Here is a 15,855-nt window from a genome sequence, read left to right on the forward strand (position 1 = left end):
CGTTGTTCTCCGCACCCAACGTTGGTGCTGTTTCAGGAGGATTCTCCCAGTCTGTGGCAGCCTGCCTGTGAGCTGTCTGTCCTGTCTGTCCCTGTGGGGGCAGCAGGTGCAGCCCCTGGGGGGAACGCTCGGCCCCTTGCTGGAAAGGGGAAAAAAAATAAAAAAGGGAAGGGGGAAGGGAAGGGAAGGGGGAAGGGAAGGGAAGGGAAAGGAAAGGAAAGGAAAGGAAAGGAAAGGAAAGGAAAGGAAAGGAAAGGAAAGGAAAGGAAAGGAAAGGAAAGGAAAGGAAAGGAAAGGAAAGGAAAGGAAAGGAAAGGAAAGGAAAGGAAAGGAAAGGAAAGGAAAGGAAAGGAAAGGAAAGGAAAGGAAAGGAAAGGAAAGAAAAAAGAAGGAAAAAGAAGGAAAAAGAATTAAAAAGGAAAACGGGGGGATTAATATTAAAAATGGAAAAGGAAGAGGAGAATTAAAAGTTAAAAAGAAAAGAAAAAGGGGATTAAAAATTAAAAAAAAGAGAAAGGGGATTAAAATTTAAAAAAAAATAGAAGGGGGACTAAAAGTTAAAAAGAAAAAGAAAAGGGGGATTAAAAGATAAAAAAAGGAAAAGCAAAGCCGGTCGCCATGGCAACGGGGGGGGCCCTCACAGCGCCCGGCGTCGCCATGGCAACGGCCCGGGCCTTCCGGCGGCGGCCGGAAGCGGGGCGGCGCGCGGCAAGATGGCGGCGGGGTGGCGGCGGCCGGCGGCGGGCAGCGCCGTGACGGTGCTGCTCAGCCTCGGCGCCTCCGGGCCCGCGCTGCTGCGGGGCGGGGGCGGCACCGGCGGCCCCTCCGCGGCCTCCCTGCGGGCGGGGGAAGGTGAGGGGGAAGGTGCGGGGCCGCCTCCTCCCCCCACCGCCGCCGGCTGGGCCCGCCCCGCGCTGCCCCCGGCCTCGCGTGAGGGCCGGGAGCCGCCGGGGGTCGGCCCCGCTGCCCGCCCGGCCGGCAGGAGGGGCGCGGGGGTGGCTTGGCTCGGGCCGCTTGGTGCGCCCGGGGCTGGGGGCTGGCATCTGGTAACCCCCCGGAGCTGCTGCTGTGAGAGCAGCCGGCCCCCGGCAGTTTGGTTGTTTATTTATTTATTTTATTGTGGTAGCTAATGTTAGAGAGGACCGGTGTACTTACCGGGACAGTCGTTTTTATGTCGGAAATTGGACGTTTCTTCTCAGAAAGGGCAGTCGGGCACCGGGACGGGTTGCCCGGGGAGGTGGTGGGGTCACCGTCCCTGGGGGTGTTCAAGGAAAGGTTGGATATGGTGCTTGGGGACGTGGTTTGGTGGTGACATTGGTGGTAGGGGGACGGTTGGACCAGATCTTGGAGCTCCTTTCCAACCTTAACGGTTCCACATCTCCTGGCGTCTCTTTTAATGACACTGAAATTGACTGCAGACACCGTCGCTTTTTTCCAGTCACCATCCCAGGAAGCGGCGAGAGGCAGTCCGTGTGCGCAGTGCCTGCAACAGCTCTCCTTTTAGCAGTGTTTCATTATTTACTCCTGGTTTTAAAGGCCCCAAGCTCCCCCTCTTCTGCAGCGGGATAGAACAAAAAGCGATGACTTCTGCAGGCTCGGTCTCCCTCTGCTCCAGCTGACCAGATTTGGTTAAAAGGAATCCAGCTTCTGGTGGCTAAAACAAACCCCTCGTTGTCCCTGCCGTTGTGACGTGCTGCTGTGCTCAGTCCACAGGCTGCTCACCTACGTCTTCAGCTACGACGACCTGATATCCCTGACCTGCGGGGCCGTTCTCGTCTGGTACTTCGCAGGCAGCTTTGAGAAGAACGTTGGCACCGCCAAGCACTGCTTCCTCACCGTCCTGTTCGCCGTCCTCTCCGCCCTCCTGTACCTCCTGCTCGAGGCTGTCGTCTCGAGGGTGTCGGAGGTGGAAGGCCCCAAGGGGTTCATGCCGGTAGCTTTTGCCATGTTGGGCGTGTCGACCACCCGCTCGCGGATGAAGAGAACTCTGTTCTTCGGGGTTAGGGTGCCGGTGGCGCTGGTGCCGTGGTTTCTGCTCTGCGTAGCGTGGTTTATCCCCCACTCCTCCCTCCTCGGTAACATCAGTGGGCTTCTGGTCGGGGAAGCCTGTATCCTTTGAGTGCCCAGCCCTGAAGTGCAGCGCGGGATCGCTGCTGGTGAGCCTGCTGCAGTTCTGGTGGCTGTGGCTTTCTGGCGTTTCCTGGGCTCTTCTCTCTGCTAAGCCCTCGCCGGCTTTAGTTGCCCTCAGCACGCCCAGCTCCGCATTCGTCTCTCGCCCTCTGCTTCCACTTCGTGGCTTCGAGGCCTGCAGAGGTCCTGGAGCTGAGGAGGGCGGTGGGCTGTGGGGGTGGCACGAGGTAGAGTTCTGCAGGGAGAATGGGTTTGTGGCCAGAGGGGGATGGTGCGTGGCCGTGTTAGAAACGAGCACGTTTTGTCCGTGGGCCTCCTTGACGTGTTGCTGGCTTCAGATGGGCTTGGCTACTGCTTCTGCCTGGATATTCCGGAGTCGGTGAGCTCTAAGCTGGATCGGCTGTTCCCCTTCAGCCTGCTAAAGAGAGTCCCGGGGCTGAAATACATCCCGGGGTCCTTGGCAGAGAGGAGAGCCTCCGAGAGCATCAAGTAAGTGCGGGAGCTCCCGCGAGAGCTTCTCGCCGTGTAGAGAAGTTCCGAGGCGTGAGGTGGCACCGGGGCACCCTTAAAGCTTTGTTGCGCTCGTATCGAGAGCGCGAAAGGGGTGGGAGCGTGGGATGCGCTGGCCCCGGGTGGCAAAACGGTGACGTTGCTGCGAGTAACGTGCTCTCACGGCAAATCTGTCGGGGAAAGCCAGACCGAGGTGAAAGACCTGCTCAGCTGCTGCGAGGCCGCTGTGCACGCACGCGGAGGTAACGTGGCTGACGCAAAGGTGGAGTCGTGCAGCTCTGCCCTGACATCAGGGCCGCTGCTGCTGTTCGTTCCTGGCCCTGTTGCGCCCTGGGGCGTGATCTTTATTTGTGTTTGCCCCGCCTCGCCTGCTGGCAGCGCTGTGAAGTTAGTCACGTCCAAACCTACAGGAGCGGCGCGTTGGAAGTTGAAGATGCCACCTTCCAGTGCTCGTGGTCAGCGTCAAACAAGACGGCTTTACCGAAAAGAAACCTCGGGACTTGGGTTGATGTTCGGGAGTTATTTTAATTTTGTGTCTATCGCAATCCCTGAGAACTCCCTTATACGTTATAAAGCTCAGAAATGCAGGTCAGTTTTTCCCCCAGCCATGTGAGTTTCACAGAGGAAGGACGTTTCTCTGTGAAGGGTTAAATTCCCCGTTCTGCCGAAGCCACGGCCTCAGTGTAAGGCATCCTGAAGTGTTTACACCTACCCTCACCCGAGGGGAAGCCATAGAACAGAGCCCTGCTGGCAGGAGGCATGCACCCAGATCCAGCGGGGCAATCAGACTGAGCCCCAGTCTGATCAGTCTGAGCGCCCACTATTGAGCAGGGCGTGGGGAGGCGTTTCGGGGATGTTTCCATTTCTGCAGCTCGGTTTGCATGTCTCTGCGGCTTAGGTGCAAGTCTGGTGCTTGCTTCCGGGCCTTAATTTTTATTACTTCCATCCTTATTCCCAAGTGCGAGCTCTGAGCATGTTTTAAAGCTTCAGAAAGCTTCAGGCACCGACTTGCCAGCAGGCAGAAGGCGTTCCTAGGAGGCTCTGCCTTCTGCATCGCGCCTGCCTCCACAAACGGAGCTGTGGGGGGAACAAACCCAAGCTCCCAGCCCCCAGCGTGAGCCAGGCCCTTGTTCTCGTCGGGATCTGGTGGTCACAGCCTGTGTGAATGCCGCCTCGATGCCCATCGTAGCGCGTGCGTGGGCCGAGCCGTGCTCCCGAAGGCCCTGAGGCTTCAGCTCCCAGGCTGCTTGATGCGTTTCGGCAGCGTGAGTCACGCCTTCTGCTGGCAGAGGCTGCTCCTAGACCTTGCTTCTGAATGATTCATTTCGTCTGTAGCTCTCCTCCTCCTTCCCTTTTGCTCTCTACCCTGGGCTCCTGCTTCCACCAGGGGCCTTTATGGCTCTCGATAAATGATGCTCAGCAGCTGCGGCTCCTGCTGAATAGCTTAGGCGGAAGGCAGGGGGGATGTGCGTGGAAACTGTGAGGCCTCGTAAAGCCAAACCTCACGGTTTTGCTGGCGTGTTCCTTGCGTGAAGAGATTTAGGGCTAAAGCCCCGCTTGTTCTGCGGGTTGGGAGTGGGCACATCTGTCCCGGGTGACCGATATCCCTATTTTTACCCAAACGCTGCTCGTACTAGGGATTTTTCCTGTTGTAAGAAGGAGCACCTTTCTGGTGGGTTGCAGTGACCTTCGTGAGCTCCGGTCAGGAGGAAACCTGCCCCCGGGGCGCTTCCAGCAGCAGCGAGGCAGCGCCGGCTGTGCAATAACCTCCCCTTTCCTTCCTGCCCAGGATCGCCCCTCCGCCAGGCGCGTACCCCACGCAAAGCTACTGCGGCTCCTCGCCTCCGGCTCTTCCCGCTTTCCCCCCGCAGCACGCTGCCGCTCGGAGCCAGGGCTTCCACCACAGCCACGCGGGGGGACACGACGGGGCTCGGCACGGCTCTGCGGCAGGATACGGCCCCCCTTCCTCCCCCTCCCAAGCCGGAGGTGCCTTCGGGGAGTTTTACGTCCAGACCCACGCCGGAGCCTCTCCTGGACAGTGCTGCCAGCCAGGCAAGTTCTCCGTCCCGCAGCACGTGTGCCCGCCCGGACCGCAGGCACCCGCGGGCCTGGAGCCCCTGGCCGGGGTTCAGCAAGCCCCGGGGCGCCCAGCAGCCGCAGCGCCGCCCGTCCCGGCTGAATTTTCCAGGATCCAGCTGTACTGAGCCTCCCGAAGGCAGCGGGGCTCCTCCGGCATGGGAGGACCGCACATGGTGCTCGTGCGGCAGCACGTTGCTGGCACTCTTGCTGTGTCTGACACTAGCTGAATGGGTTATTTTAATTGTTTCCTTTGTAATTTTGATACTCTTTTAGTGTTCTGGGGAGGTGGGGGCTGTGTCGCCTCTCTGCGTCTCTCATTCTCTCAGAGTCTTTTCTCGCTGCTGTTTTTCGCACCCCTTTTTCCACGCCGCCGCTGGTTACGGTGCATCCGTTCCCTGCCCTGAGCCAGAGGCCGAAGCCAGCGGTCAGAGTGCTGAGCTAACGGGGGATGGAAGCGCACCGCAGGGCCGGGGCACGTCCCACCTGCACCGAGGCTCTCGGTCCCCTTCCTTGCTTACAGGTACGATGTAGGTAGGGCCCAAAAGAAGGGGAAAGCATGGACGCCTTCGTTTATAATGTAGTATTTGAGCGGAGGGGCACAGGTAACCGTTCTGCCGGTGACTTCTCCCCTGGGAGCAGCCTTGTAGGGGGTTTGTTAAGCCAGGGCTGGGCTGAGTGTCACGGAATAAAGAGCGCCCTTTTCTGCCCCCCTGAACCCAGCTCTTAAATGCTGGCGGGTCCATAGTGCGGCCAGCCTGTGCACCAGCGCGGTGCCTGAAGGATCACTGATAGCTCTGCCTTGGCCCGCCTCGCCCGCGCTCGTCAACAAGGCAGCCCCGGCGCAGGCAGAGTAGCGTAAGGGTCTCCGGTGGGGGATTTTGGCCGTTTGTGCGGCCAGCGTAAATCCGAGGAGCTGGAGGGACCTTGAGAGCGGGTTATAAGAGTGAGCTGGAACGATGCTGTTCCGTTGGGGCGCTCGCACCGCTCAGCTTGAGACGCGTGGCCCCCCAGTACTAGCACAGCCCTCCTCTGTTTCCTTCAGAGGTGGGTGGGAAGGCGTGGGAGAGGAGCTCTCAGCAAGGGATGGAGAGCGGGGCGCTGTGTGGCGCTGGTGGCGGAGGGGTGGGGTTGGGTTGGTGGGACCTGGTGGGCTTTATTTCCCACCGGGCGGCTGCTTTGCCGTGCCGTGCCCAGGAGGAATCTCCTCTTTCCGTCTGTGAACCAGGCGGGATCTCAGCTGTTGCCATTGAGTAGCTGCCTAGAGGTTTATTCTCAGAAAAAAAAAAAGTAACACCAAAAAGTGTTAGGTGAAGCCTGAAGTGCCTTCGCTGCCCCGGGGAATGATCTTGCCATGCCTGAGCTGTCTCTTCACGGCTCCTCCGTGCTCTCCAGGAGCGCAGGTAGGAGGCAGCACCGGCGGCTGCATGCCCCAAAGCCCCCGCGTGCCTCTTTCTTTCTCCCTTTTCCCCCGTCTCGGGTGCCCGAGGAAGCCCCGTGGCGCCGTACAGCTGCCGTGCCGGCAGCTCTTCTGCCGCGATGACGTGCGGCCCCGCAGGGCCTTGCTTCGGGGTGACCGCAGTGAAGGCCGAGGGCGCGGACCTCAGGTTCGTGCTCGTCTGAAGCTGCTCGCAGAGGTGGAGGCTCGAGGGCTGGGCAGGGGCTTTGCAGAGGGGGGGGGACTGGAGTTGGTGGCCGGCTCCATCCCGATTGTTTCCCCCCTCCCTGGGGTCTCGGGCAGGTTTGGTTTCGTGGTCCTGTTTTTCCCGGACTGCTGCCAGCAACCGCGTTGTTTAGCGGGGAGCAACGACAGGACGAGGTGCTCGTCTGAAACTGGAAAAGGGTGTTTTTGACACCAGGAAGGAGCTGCTGGAGGTGACTGAGGTGCTGATGTTCCGCTCCGGTCGGTGCCTTGGTGCTCTGCCTTGCGAGAGCCTTCCTGCGAGCCGCGACGTCTCACCGCTCCTGTTTCCAGAAACGGGCGGAGAGCCCAGCGGGGTGACGAGGACCGGCAGCGTCGTGTACCTGCAGGCTGAAAGCTTGAAATACAGCCCGGAAACAAACCGCCACGTCTCCCGGTTTGCTTTCAAGTGGGGAGAGCTGGCCCGGGCCTCTTGGGGTGGGCTCAGTCCCCTGGGGACTGCGGGGCGAGCGTGTGTGGGGCGCGAGCTGCGTGAGTGCCCGGTGACGGAGGATGCGCGCTGGGGAAGGGCGGTGCCGCACGTGGGACTTGGAATTTTTATTCTCAGACTCTTTAACGGTTGACTTTCCTCAGCTGCAGAGCCGTCGGAGGGGTGGCGTGGTTTCCAGTGAGTGTTTTTGTGCCATGGGTGGCGCGGGAGAAAGGAAATGTTCCCCGCGAGCCGCTGGCGTGTCGCTGCCAGCAGCAGGAGCAGCCCCAGGCTGGCGGCGTGGGGCCGGGACAGCAGAGCTCCTTCCCCAGGTGAGGGGGGCCCGAGCCCTCAAACCGTGCCCGTGTGAGGGAGCAGGGAGCAGCCCTAAAGCCTCCCGTGCTGCCACGAGGCTCCTCCGCGGCCTTGCGGGGAAAGGACGGGATGGGACGTGGGCAAACGCGGCTGAAGGCTGGAAGGAGGAGTGGGATTGAGGAGGGGGAGGTAAAAATCTGCTTGGCGTGGAGCCCACAGATGGGGTCCCTGCTCGCGAGTTGCAGTACCGGGTCCCTTCCTTGGAGGGGAGACAGAGAACTGAAGTTATTCCTTTCCTCTCTGCCTTTTTTTTTCCCCCTAAAAATCAATAAAACTGCAGCTCAGCGGGCGATGGCTGCCCCCGGGAACACGCCGCCTCCCAAGGTTTGTTACTCTGCGCCCCTGGTGCGTTCCCAGTACAACTGGCACTGCTTCCGAGCTCGGGGTCGCTTCTGCCCTGGAAGCGGGGTGAGACGTGACCCCAGAAAGCCCCTCGGTCACCCCCCTGTGCCCAGGGGGTGACAGGAGCGTGGGGACAAGCACCGGGAGCTGACGCGGTGCTTGCCCTGCGCCCGGGGCAGCGGGACGGGTGTTCTGGCGGAGCCCAGCTCCTTCCCTGCTGCCTTTCCACCCCGCCGTGGGGGAAGAAGGACGGTTTGGGGACCGGGCAGCACGGTTCCGGCTCTGAGCCGTGCCGGGAGCGGGGATGCCCGCGGGGTGGGGGCTGGAAGGGGCCGAGGGAGGCCGAGGTGGGTGGCGGCGATGGCTGCGGCCATGGCTGAAGTGCTGGCATGCAGCTGGAGCACCCAGGCGGGATTCCTGGCGCTGCTGAGCGACGTCCCGAGCATCTTTTTTGGTATTTTTGTGTGAAACCGGCAGGTTTCAGCTGTCTGGAGATGACGGCTCTGAGCAGGAGCCAGCTGAGCTGGGGGGGACGTTGCTGCCCGTCCCCCTGCGAGCAGCCCCGCGGCCTGCATTCCCGTACGTACGTTTCTGTATTTCTCTGCTTCCCCAACTCCTTATTCTTCTGGCAAAGCCGACGCGTGCCGTCACCCAGCACCGGGTGACCCACGGGCAGCCCCGCTCCCCTGCTCGCCCCCTCCGCCAAGCAGGGGGTCCCCAACCCCTCCGCCGCCGCGGGGCCGCTCGGGGCGCCGTGCCCGGGAAGCCGGAGCTTTTGGGCTCCCTGCCTCTCCTCGGTGCCCCCAGCTCACCCGCCCGGACTTTGCGCCCTCCCCGTGGGCATTATCGGCTCCGATAGCGGCGATACGGCGGTGGCAGCAGGGCCGTGGCCCCTCGGGGACGCCAGGAGGAGTCCAGCAGTGGCAGAGGGCTTCGCGGCGCAGCCAGGAGGAGCGCCCTGCCCCGTTCCAGTACTCGCAGGTTGGCGGGTGCTACGGGGCCCAAAAGGCACCTCGGCGACCTCTGCTCTTACACCCTGTGCTCCGGCGGCGCTTTGCTGGGGCAAAATCCCCCCCAGGATGCCCCCGCACCTCTCCCGCAGCCCTGTCTCGGCAGCTCACCCTCCGAGCCCAGCCCGTCACCCAAGCGCTCCCGCGGGGTTTGCGGTCACGGCGGGGGGAAAAGAAAACCCCAAAAGGGAGCGGTGGCCCTGCCGCAGCCGGGGTCCCGGGCTGCAGGTCGTGAAATTTCCCCCGCCGGAGGCGTTTCTGGAGCCGCTTGAGCGACTGCGGTGGCAGCGAGGCGAGCTTTCCCCGGGAGCCTCGCTGAAACGCCCCAGGAGCGTGGGTTTGCGGCCGGACCAGGGGCGCCGAGTCCGTGCGGCCGTGTCCCTGCGGCCGTCTGTCTGTCCGCACGTACCTGCGTCTGTCCTTAACGGCCGTGTACCTGTATCTGTATGTCCGCGTGCCTCCGTCTGTCTGTCTGTCCACATACCCGTGTCTGTCCGTGTACCTGTACGGCTGTATGTGCCTGTCCCTCTGTCTCTTTATGTCAGGTACCTGTCCGTCTGTCCGTGTACCTGCATCTGTCCGTCTGTCCACATACCTGTCTGTCCGTGTACCTACATCTGCGTCTGTCTGTCCAGGTACGTGTCTGTCTGTCCGTGTACCTGTACCTATGTCCACGTACCTCTGTCTTTATGCCAGGTGCCTATATGTCTGTCCGTGTACCTATGTCTGTCTGTCTGTCCACATACCTATGTCTGTCTGTCCATGTACCTATGTCTGTCTGTCTGTCCATGTACCTATGTCTGTCTGTCTGTCCACGTACCTATGTCTGTCTGTCCTTGTACCTATATCTTTCCGTCTGTCTGTCCCCGTACCTGTATCCGTCTGTCCGTCCATGTACCTACATGTCTGTCCACCTCTACCTGGTGGTACCTACATATGGCGGTAGGCATGGTACATCTACCATACCTGTAGCTGTCCCCGTACCTGTGTCTGTCTGTCCGTCCGTGTACCTCTGTCTGTCCTTATGTCCCCGTACCTATATCCGTCCGTCTGTCCGTGTCCCTACAGACCCACACGTCTGTCCGCCTGTACCTGGTGGTACGCATCTGGTGCTGGGCGTGGTATATCCACCACGCCTGTACGTGTCCCCGTACCTCTGTCTGTCTGTCTGTCTGTCCCCCCCGTTCCACCCCTCGCCCCCCCGCAGGTGTCCGTGTGTCCCCCCGTCCCCCCTCCATGCCCCCACCCCCCCGCCCTGCCCCTTTAACACCCCCCCCTCCCCACTCGGCGCGCTGGGGCCGTACCAACGCCGAACGGACGGGGGGGGGGGGGGAGGAAAAGTTCCGCGGGGCCGCCCGCGCGCTCGCCCCCGATTGGCTGCGCGGCGGGGGCGGGGCGGGGCTGGGCTCCTCCCCCCCCCCGCGCGGGGCCGCGGTGGTGCGGGCCGGGCTGCGTGCGGCGGCGGGGCCGGGCCGGGCGGGGGAGAGCGGGGCGCAGGTGAGGCGGGGGGGGGGGGGGGGGGCGCTGTGGGGCCGGGGGGGTCCCGGTGCGGGGCCGGGGGTGAAGGGGGCCCGGTGCGGGGCCGGGGGGGTCGTGGCTCCGCTGCTGGGGGGGTTGGGGTGAGGGGGGGCTCGTCGTTGGGGGGCTGGGGGCGAGAGGACCCCCGTTATCGGGGGGTTTGGGGCTGCTGAGGGGGGGTTGGGGTGAGCGGGGCCCCGGTATGGGGGGGCCGGGGGCAGGGGGACCCCGTTATCGGGGCTCGGGGTGGGCGGGGAGCCGTCACTGGGGGGTTTGGGGAGGGGGGGGCGTTACTGGGGGGCTGGGGCAGGCGGGGCCCTGTTGTTTGTAGGCTTGGGGTGAGCGGGGCCCTGTGACTGGGGGGCCTGGGGCAGCCACGGCCCTGTTATTGGGGGGCTTGGGGCGAGCGGGTCCCCGTTATTTGGGGTGCCTGGGGCGATGCGGCCCCATTACTGGGGTGCCTGGGGTGAGCTGAGCCCTGTTATTGGGGGGCTCCCAGGGGTCAGGGCTCCCCCCTGTGGGGTTCCCCTACCTGGTTCCCCCCTCCGAGGGGCTGCTGTTCCCCGAAAGCCTCCGAGGGCTCCTTCCTGCAGCCAGTTACCCCGGCGTCCCCCCGAAAACTCCGCCGCGTGCGGGTGCTGCTGCCTCCCGTCTGCCTTCCTCGGCTGTGGGGCGGCAGCAGGCTGCTCGTTCCCGGCCCTCCCGGAGGATTCGCTTTGAGAAGTGGAGTTATCCCCCTAGGGAACGGGCTGGTCGGGGGAATAATGGAAAGCCCCGCGTCTGGGAATGCTGAGCGGGAGAGGAGGAAGGCTCCTGGTCCTGGTCCTGGTCCTGGTCCTGGTCCTGGTCCTGGTCGTTAGCCAGCGAACGGGGACTGATGTTGGGAAGTCCCCTGGGAGTCGGCGCAGCCCGGAGCCTGCTTGGGCCCAGCAGTGCTCAGCGCCGCCTTGCCCTGAGTCAGCCTTCGGAGCAGGCGGGCAGATAACGATGGGTGATGATTTGATAGATAACGAGAGGTGACGACTCGGAGGAGAAAGGTGTCCCTTAGGGTCTCTGCCTCGGCTCAGTGGCCTGGGAAACTGAAACGGGATTTTCTTTTTGCATCCGTTTCTAAAAACCGGCAGCACATCTTGGTGAGAAGTGAAAAAAGCGCAAAGGGTCGGGTCTCTGCTTAGAAATTCGGAAAGTAAAACGGTGCCGGTGTCGTGGGGGCATCTCACCCCCCAGTTTGGGCTTTACGGTGACCGCAGCGGGGAGCAGCACGTGCACGTCCCTTCCCTAGCTGGAGGGGAGCGTGCCGGCCTTCGCTTTGCTGTATGTCTCTGAGAAATCCCGACGGCCTGTTGTGCACGTGCAGGGCACGCTTGTAAATTCACCTGCTGCAGGTAGTGAAATTGGCATCTGCAGGTGAGCCGGGCCCCCCCGAGCACCTCGTGTTGGCCCAGTGCTCGGTTGGGTCGTTTGCTGGGTGATTGCCGGGCGCCGGGGTGTGCGCAGCTCACGGTGTCTCGTTTCGGAGCCCTGCGTGTCGCACGTGGATGTGGTGCCGCGCGAGAGCCGTGTGTGTAAAACACTTTCCCGCAACGCTGGGAAAAGGCAGGGAGGGAAAAGCGGCACCACGGGAAGGCGGGTGGCACCACTGGGCACTTTCTCCTAATCCCACGGCGTAAAAGCCTTGGAGAACGGGGTGCAGGGCGGGCAGGAAGGAGGAGCTGCCGCCGCCCCGCTGGCTTGCCACTTGCACGGAGCCCCGTTCTGCTCGTAAATCTCTTTTTACAATCTCTTTCTGTAGATCTCAGAGGGAAAGCTCTTGCTCTGTCATCGCTTCGCGGCCGCCTCCCGTTCAATCAGTAATCCGCGGGGTGGTGCCTGCGCGGGGTTGAGCAAGCGAGTGGTTTCTGCAACTCTGTTTTGCTTTCTTCCAAAGCAGCTGCAGGAGCTCGACGGGGCCGCCCGAGCCAGTCTCTGTCCTGCTCTCGAGGGAGGCGTTTGGTGCTGCTCGCTGCCCTCCGTGCTGGAGCTCGTGGGCGCCGTCAGCGCCTGCTCGCGGAGCAGTGGGAGCGAGGTAACGTGTTTCTTCTGAGCCCGCAGGCCGCGGAGCACCTCTGGGTGCTGGGGGGTCTGGGGGGACGGCTGGCAGCACGAGCTGGGGGTGGTGGTTTCCTTGCCCACTTCACCTGCGGCAGAAGTGGAGCCGTGTGGGCTGGAACCTGATTAGACCTCCACTCTCTCCTTTGCTGAGTTGCAGCAAAGAGAACGCTCGCTCCGTCCTCGAGGACTGGGCAAAAGACTTCCCCGCTCAGGCCTGTGCTCCTGCCATCTCCTCCCCATCCCTTTTCTCCCCTGTAGGAACAAACCAGCCGGCAGTTACCTCTGGTGACACCGGACTTTGTGCTGTTGCCTGACGTGAGCCCTGCTCCCTTTAACAAGGCAGTTCCAGAACTTGCATAAGGCGCTTTCCCAACGCCATCGTTTGATCCGGGCGCCGAGATCGCCGCGGACACGCCGTTGTTGGGCGTGAGGCAGGAGCTCCGCGGTGCCCGGTGCATTCCTGCCAAGGTTGGTTTCTGCGGAGTCTGAAATTTCATATAACAGAGCAAACAATGGCAGGCTGCTCGTAAGCCCTCGCTGCTTCGCCCCAAGTAAACATTCGGGTCAGTTGTGGGCTGCTTGGTGCTCAGAGTCCTCAAAGAGCGGGGCAGGAGTGCCCGGAGCTCTGGTGGCTTCTCTGAGGCCACCGGTCCAAAGGGCAGCTGAATTTGATCTCTGGTGGCAGGTTATCAAAGCGTTCTTGCTTAGGTGTTGGCCACTGCTGTGCCCGCAGTTGTTCCTTCGCAAGGAATTAAGCAGAATTACTGATTAATTTTCCTTTCCTTTCACCGTATGGACTAGGAAACGGGGAGGATCAGAATTAAAGATGGGGCTGGATTTTCCTCCTTGGAAAATCTCTCTGCCTGTGCCAGGCGGCTGTGAAGGTTTGGTAAGCAGCTCAGGGGGTTGGTAGGTCTGTCTTGGTGGCACTGGCTGAATTCATCCTGCTGAATGACTGCTTGTGAAACTTGCTGGCCTGCTGTCGTGGCTTCGTGGCACCTCTGGGTTCGAGCTAGCTCCAAGCTTCCAAGGAGGAAGCTGCTAAAATGCCCGCGAGGATTGTGCAAGCCGTGGTTGTGTAACGGGGCCGTGTCTACAATTACCTGGGGTACGAGGAGCAGCCGGGCGTGCAGAGGGAAGGGACAATTGTGTGGCAGGTGTCTGCTGCTTGTGCTGGCTGTTCTGGAGGGGGAGCGCAGAGTCGGGGGGCTGTGGCTCTTACAGCGTGAGATCGCCTTTCAGCCTGTGCCCTGGGCGTTCCCTGCCCGACTCCTCTTTGTCCTGTGGCCTTGTGCCGGGCAGGGAGGGATGAAGGGTCCTGCACGCCCTTAATGCTAAAACCAGGTGTGAAACCTGCGTCTGGGGCCGGGACAGCAGCTCTCGCCCTGCGCTGCCACGGGGCTGGCAGTGACATGGCCTCGTACAAGGGCCGCGCAGTAACATCTTCCCTCACAGCAGTGCAGGAGGTGGGCACGTAATGTCCCAAATGCTTCCACATCCCCAGAGGAACGCTGCCTTTTCCACCCTACGGAGGGGAGTACAAAACGTTCGGGTTCTGTACAAACAGCGCTGGTTTCTTTAAGTAAATAAATAACCCCTGAAACACGCCGTTCCGATCAGAGGTCTTCACGGATCTCAAACCTTTGCTGGATCTGTTTTAGCCGCGTCCCTCTGATGCTCATCCAGCCGCTTGTTTCAGAGCAAACCTCCCAAACAAGAGCAGTGTTTCAGGCTTTTGTCATCTGAGCTCTCCTGGTGGAAGAGGTCAGGGTTTGCGGCCACCAGCCCCGTCCCTGGGGCTCCCCTCCCGTAGCAGCCTCGGGTGAAGTCACGTCTCGTCCCGTACCCTCGTGTAGTGTGGGCACGGGGTGAGCAACCGGCTGGTTTCGAGCAGGAGAGGTGTCACTGAACCTCTGGCTTTAGCAGCGTCGGGCACAACACCTGCAGAAGGGAACGTGGTGCTTGTGAGCAGCCTCCTTCCCATCACAAAAGCATTTTCAGCAGGCAGGACCTGAACCACGCAAAACACGTGCGTGAGTGGTGCTCCTGGCATTCAGCAGGGCAGCTCCCTGAGCAGCTGCTTTGGCTGAGGAGTGCCCGTGGTGTTTGGCAAAGGGGTGGCCTGCACCTCCTGTAGTCTTGTCCCAGCTTCTAGGTGTTGGCAGCGCTGGGGCCCTTGTTCCCTGTTCAAAGCATGCCCGTGTGGCACGACGCCCTGGGAGGGAAGGCTGGGGAGCAGGATTAGTCAGCAGAGCAGTTCAATTTACCTGCCAGTCTCAGGTTTTGTTTATCCCCTAATCCTGCAGGCTTGTTTTGCTGTCCTGCGTGCTCGTTTTTCTGCGCTGGCTCCTGTTAGTCGGCGCGCAAGTGCCTGAGCCAGTGAGGTGCCTCCCGTCCTTGTGCAGGGCTTGGGAGACCCCTGGGGAAGGGAAGTGTACGGATTCAGCACTTCCAGGCTGCGGGCTTTTACAACAGCTTGGCAAGTTTGATTTCACTCCATAAAGCCTCAAGTCCCCTGGTGCAGCGTCCTGCGCTCGCTGCGTAGCCCCACCGTGGCACGCCCCGAGGGCCAAGGTGCAGAACCGCTCCTCTTGTTCTCTTCCTGGCTCTCACAGCTGCTCTGCTGTCCTTGGCGGGGACCTACTGGCCAGAAAAAGCCCCAGCGTGACAGTGAACGCCCAGCTACGCAGTGTTTCAGTTCCAAACTGCCCGATGCACGCTGCGCATCTGTCTCGTGCCTAAAATAGAAATTCTGCCAATGTCTGGGCCGGTGTGTCAAGGCCCGCTTGGAAGGGGCCTTGCACGGCAAGAGGAATTGGTTCGTTCCGTCTCAGCAAAAGCCCCGAGTCGTGTGCGTGTCCCTGACCCTGCTGGGGGGCTTAAAAACCCCTCCTGGATTTATGCTGGGGAGGCACCTTCCTGGGTACCGCGTGAGACGTGGTGGGGCTTGTTAAAGATGCGCTTTTGGCTGGGGGAAGTGCCAACGCTGCAAGGCAGAGGTGCAGAGAACTGGCTGACCCGGGGGCTGGTGAGTGCAGCGTTCGGTAACTGGGTCTGAGCCCCTCAGAGGTCTGCTTCCCTTTTGGAAAGGACCGCTCTTCTTTCCAGGTCTCCTTTCCCTACAAAGGACGGGGAAAAAGAACAAATCCGAGTCTTGCTGAGGCCAAGAACGGGCACAGGCTGATGCAAGCAGAATCCCTTGCTTTTAATCAGCTGCATTCGTACAGAAGAGGGACGAGAGAAGTTACAGTTTTGCCCCGAAGGCCTAATAGCACACACTGGCACGCAGGGATGTCCTCACTGCAGGGGTATTTGGTGCGCAGGAGCCTGGGCAGAAATAGCAGCTCCACCACAGGCCGTCTCTGTTCCTGTTGCTGCCGACTCCTCCCCCACGGACTTGTGTCCGCGGGACTTCTTCCTGCTGCTTCAGTAGCCTGCGCGCATCTTGTGGGTGAAGGCAGGCAGCCCTCCCATCACAAGACCGCATTCTTGCTGGTAAGCAAGTTCCTCCTGCCTCATCCATCCCCCGGCTGCGTGCAGGGGCTCAGCGGCTGTGAGGTGGCCTCGAGTCGTTTGCTTCTCCCTCCCAGATGTTTTAGTTGAGCTTTAAGTTGAGCTCCTTCGGCGGTCTCCCCGTTTTGCCCTTGCTCCTGACGCTCGGGCTGCAGGTCGGTGCTGTGCCAAGACGGGGG

The 15,855-nt window shown here is 61.5% G+C and overlaps 1 protein-coding gene across 8 annotated transcripts in view; it reads left to right on the plus strand.

Moving 5' to 3' along the window:
- The first annotated feature begins 694 nt into the window (after window positions 1–694).
- The window catches only part of POR (cytochrome p450 oxidoreductase), a 38,174-nt gene continuing 23,013 nt past the window's right edge, over window positions 695–15,855 (plus strand). The window contains exons 1-5 of one of the 8 annotated variants that reach the window (XM_083806111.1): window positions 695–852; window positions 1,707–2,108; window positions 2,469–2,619; window positions 4,430–4,692; window positions 12,000–12,137. In XM_083806111.1, coding sequence (XP_083662237.1) covers window positions 714–852; window positions 1,707–2,108; window positions 2,469–2,619; window positions 4,430–4,692; window positions 12,000–12,137 — 1,093 coding nt within the window. In that variant the 5' untranslated portion in view covers window positions 695–713. Of the gene's footprint in view, window positions 853–1,706; window positions 2,109–2,468; window positions 2,620–4,429; window positions 4,693–9,922; window positions 10,052–11,999; window positions 12,138–12,483; window positions 12,632–15,535; window positions 15,659–15,855 lie in introns of those variants that run through there. The other 7 variants (XM_083806113.1, XM_083806114.1, XM_083806115.1 and 4 more) reach the window with 7 other exon arrangements.

The sequence above is a fragment of the Anser anser genome, assembly GCF_964211835.1.
Source record: "Anser anser genome assembly, chromosome: 20".
Classification (NCBI taxonomy): Eukaryota; Metazoa; Chordata; class Aves; order Anseriformes; family Anatidae; genus Anser; species Anser anser.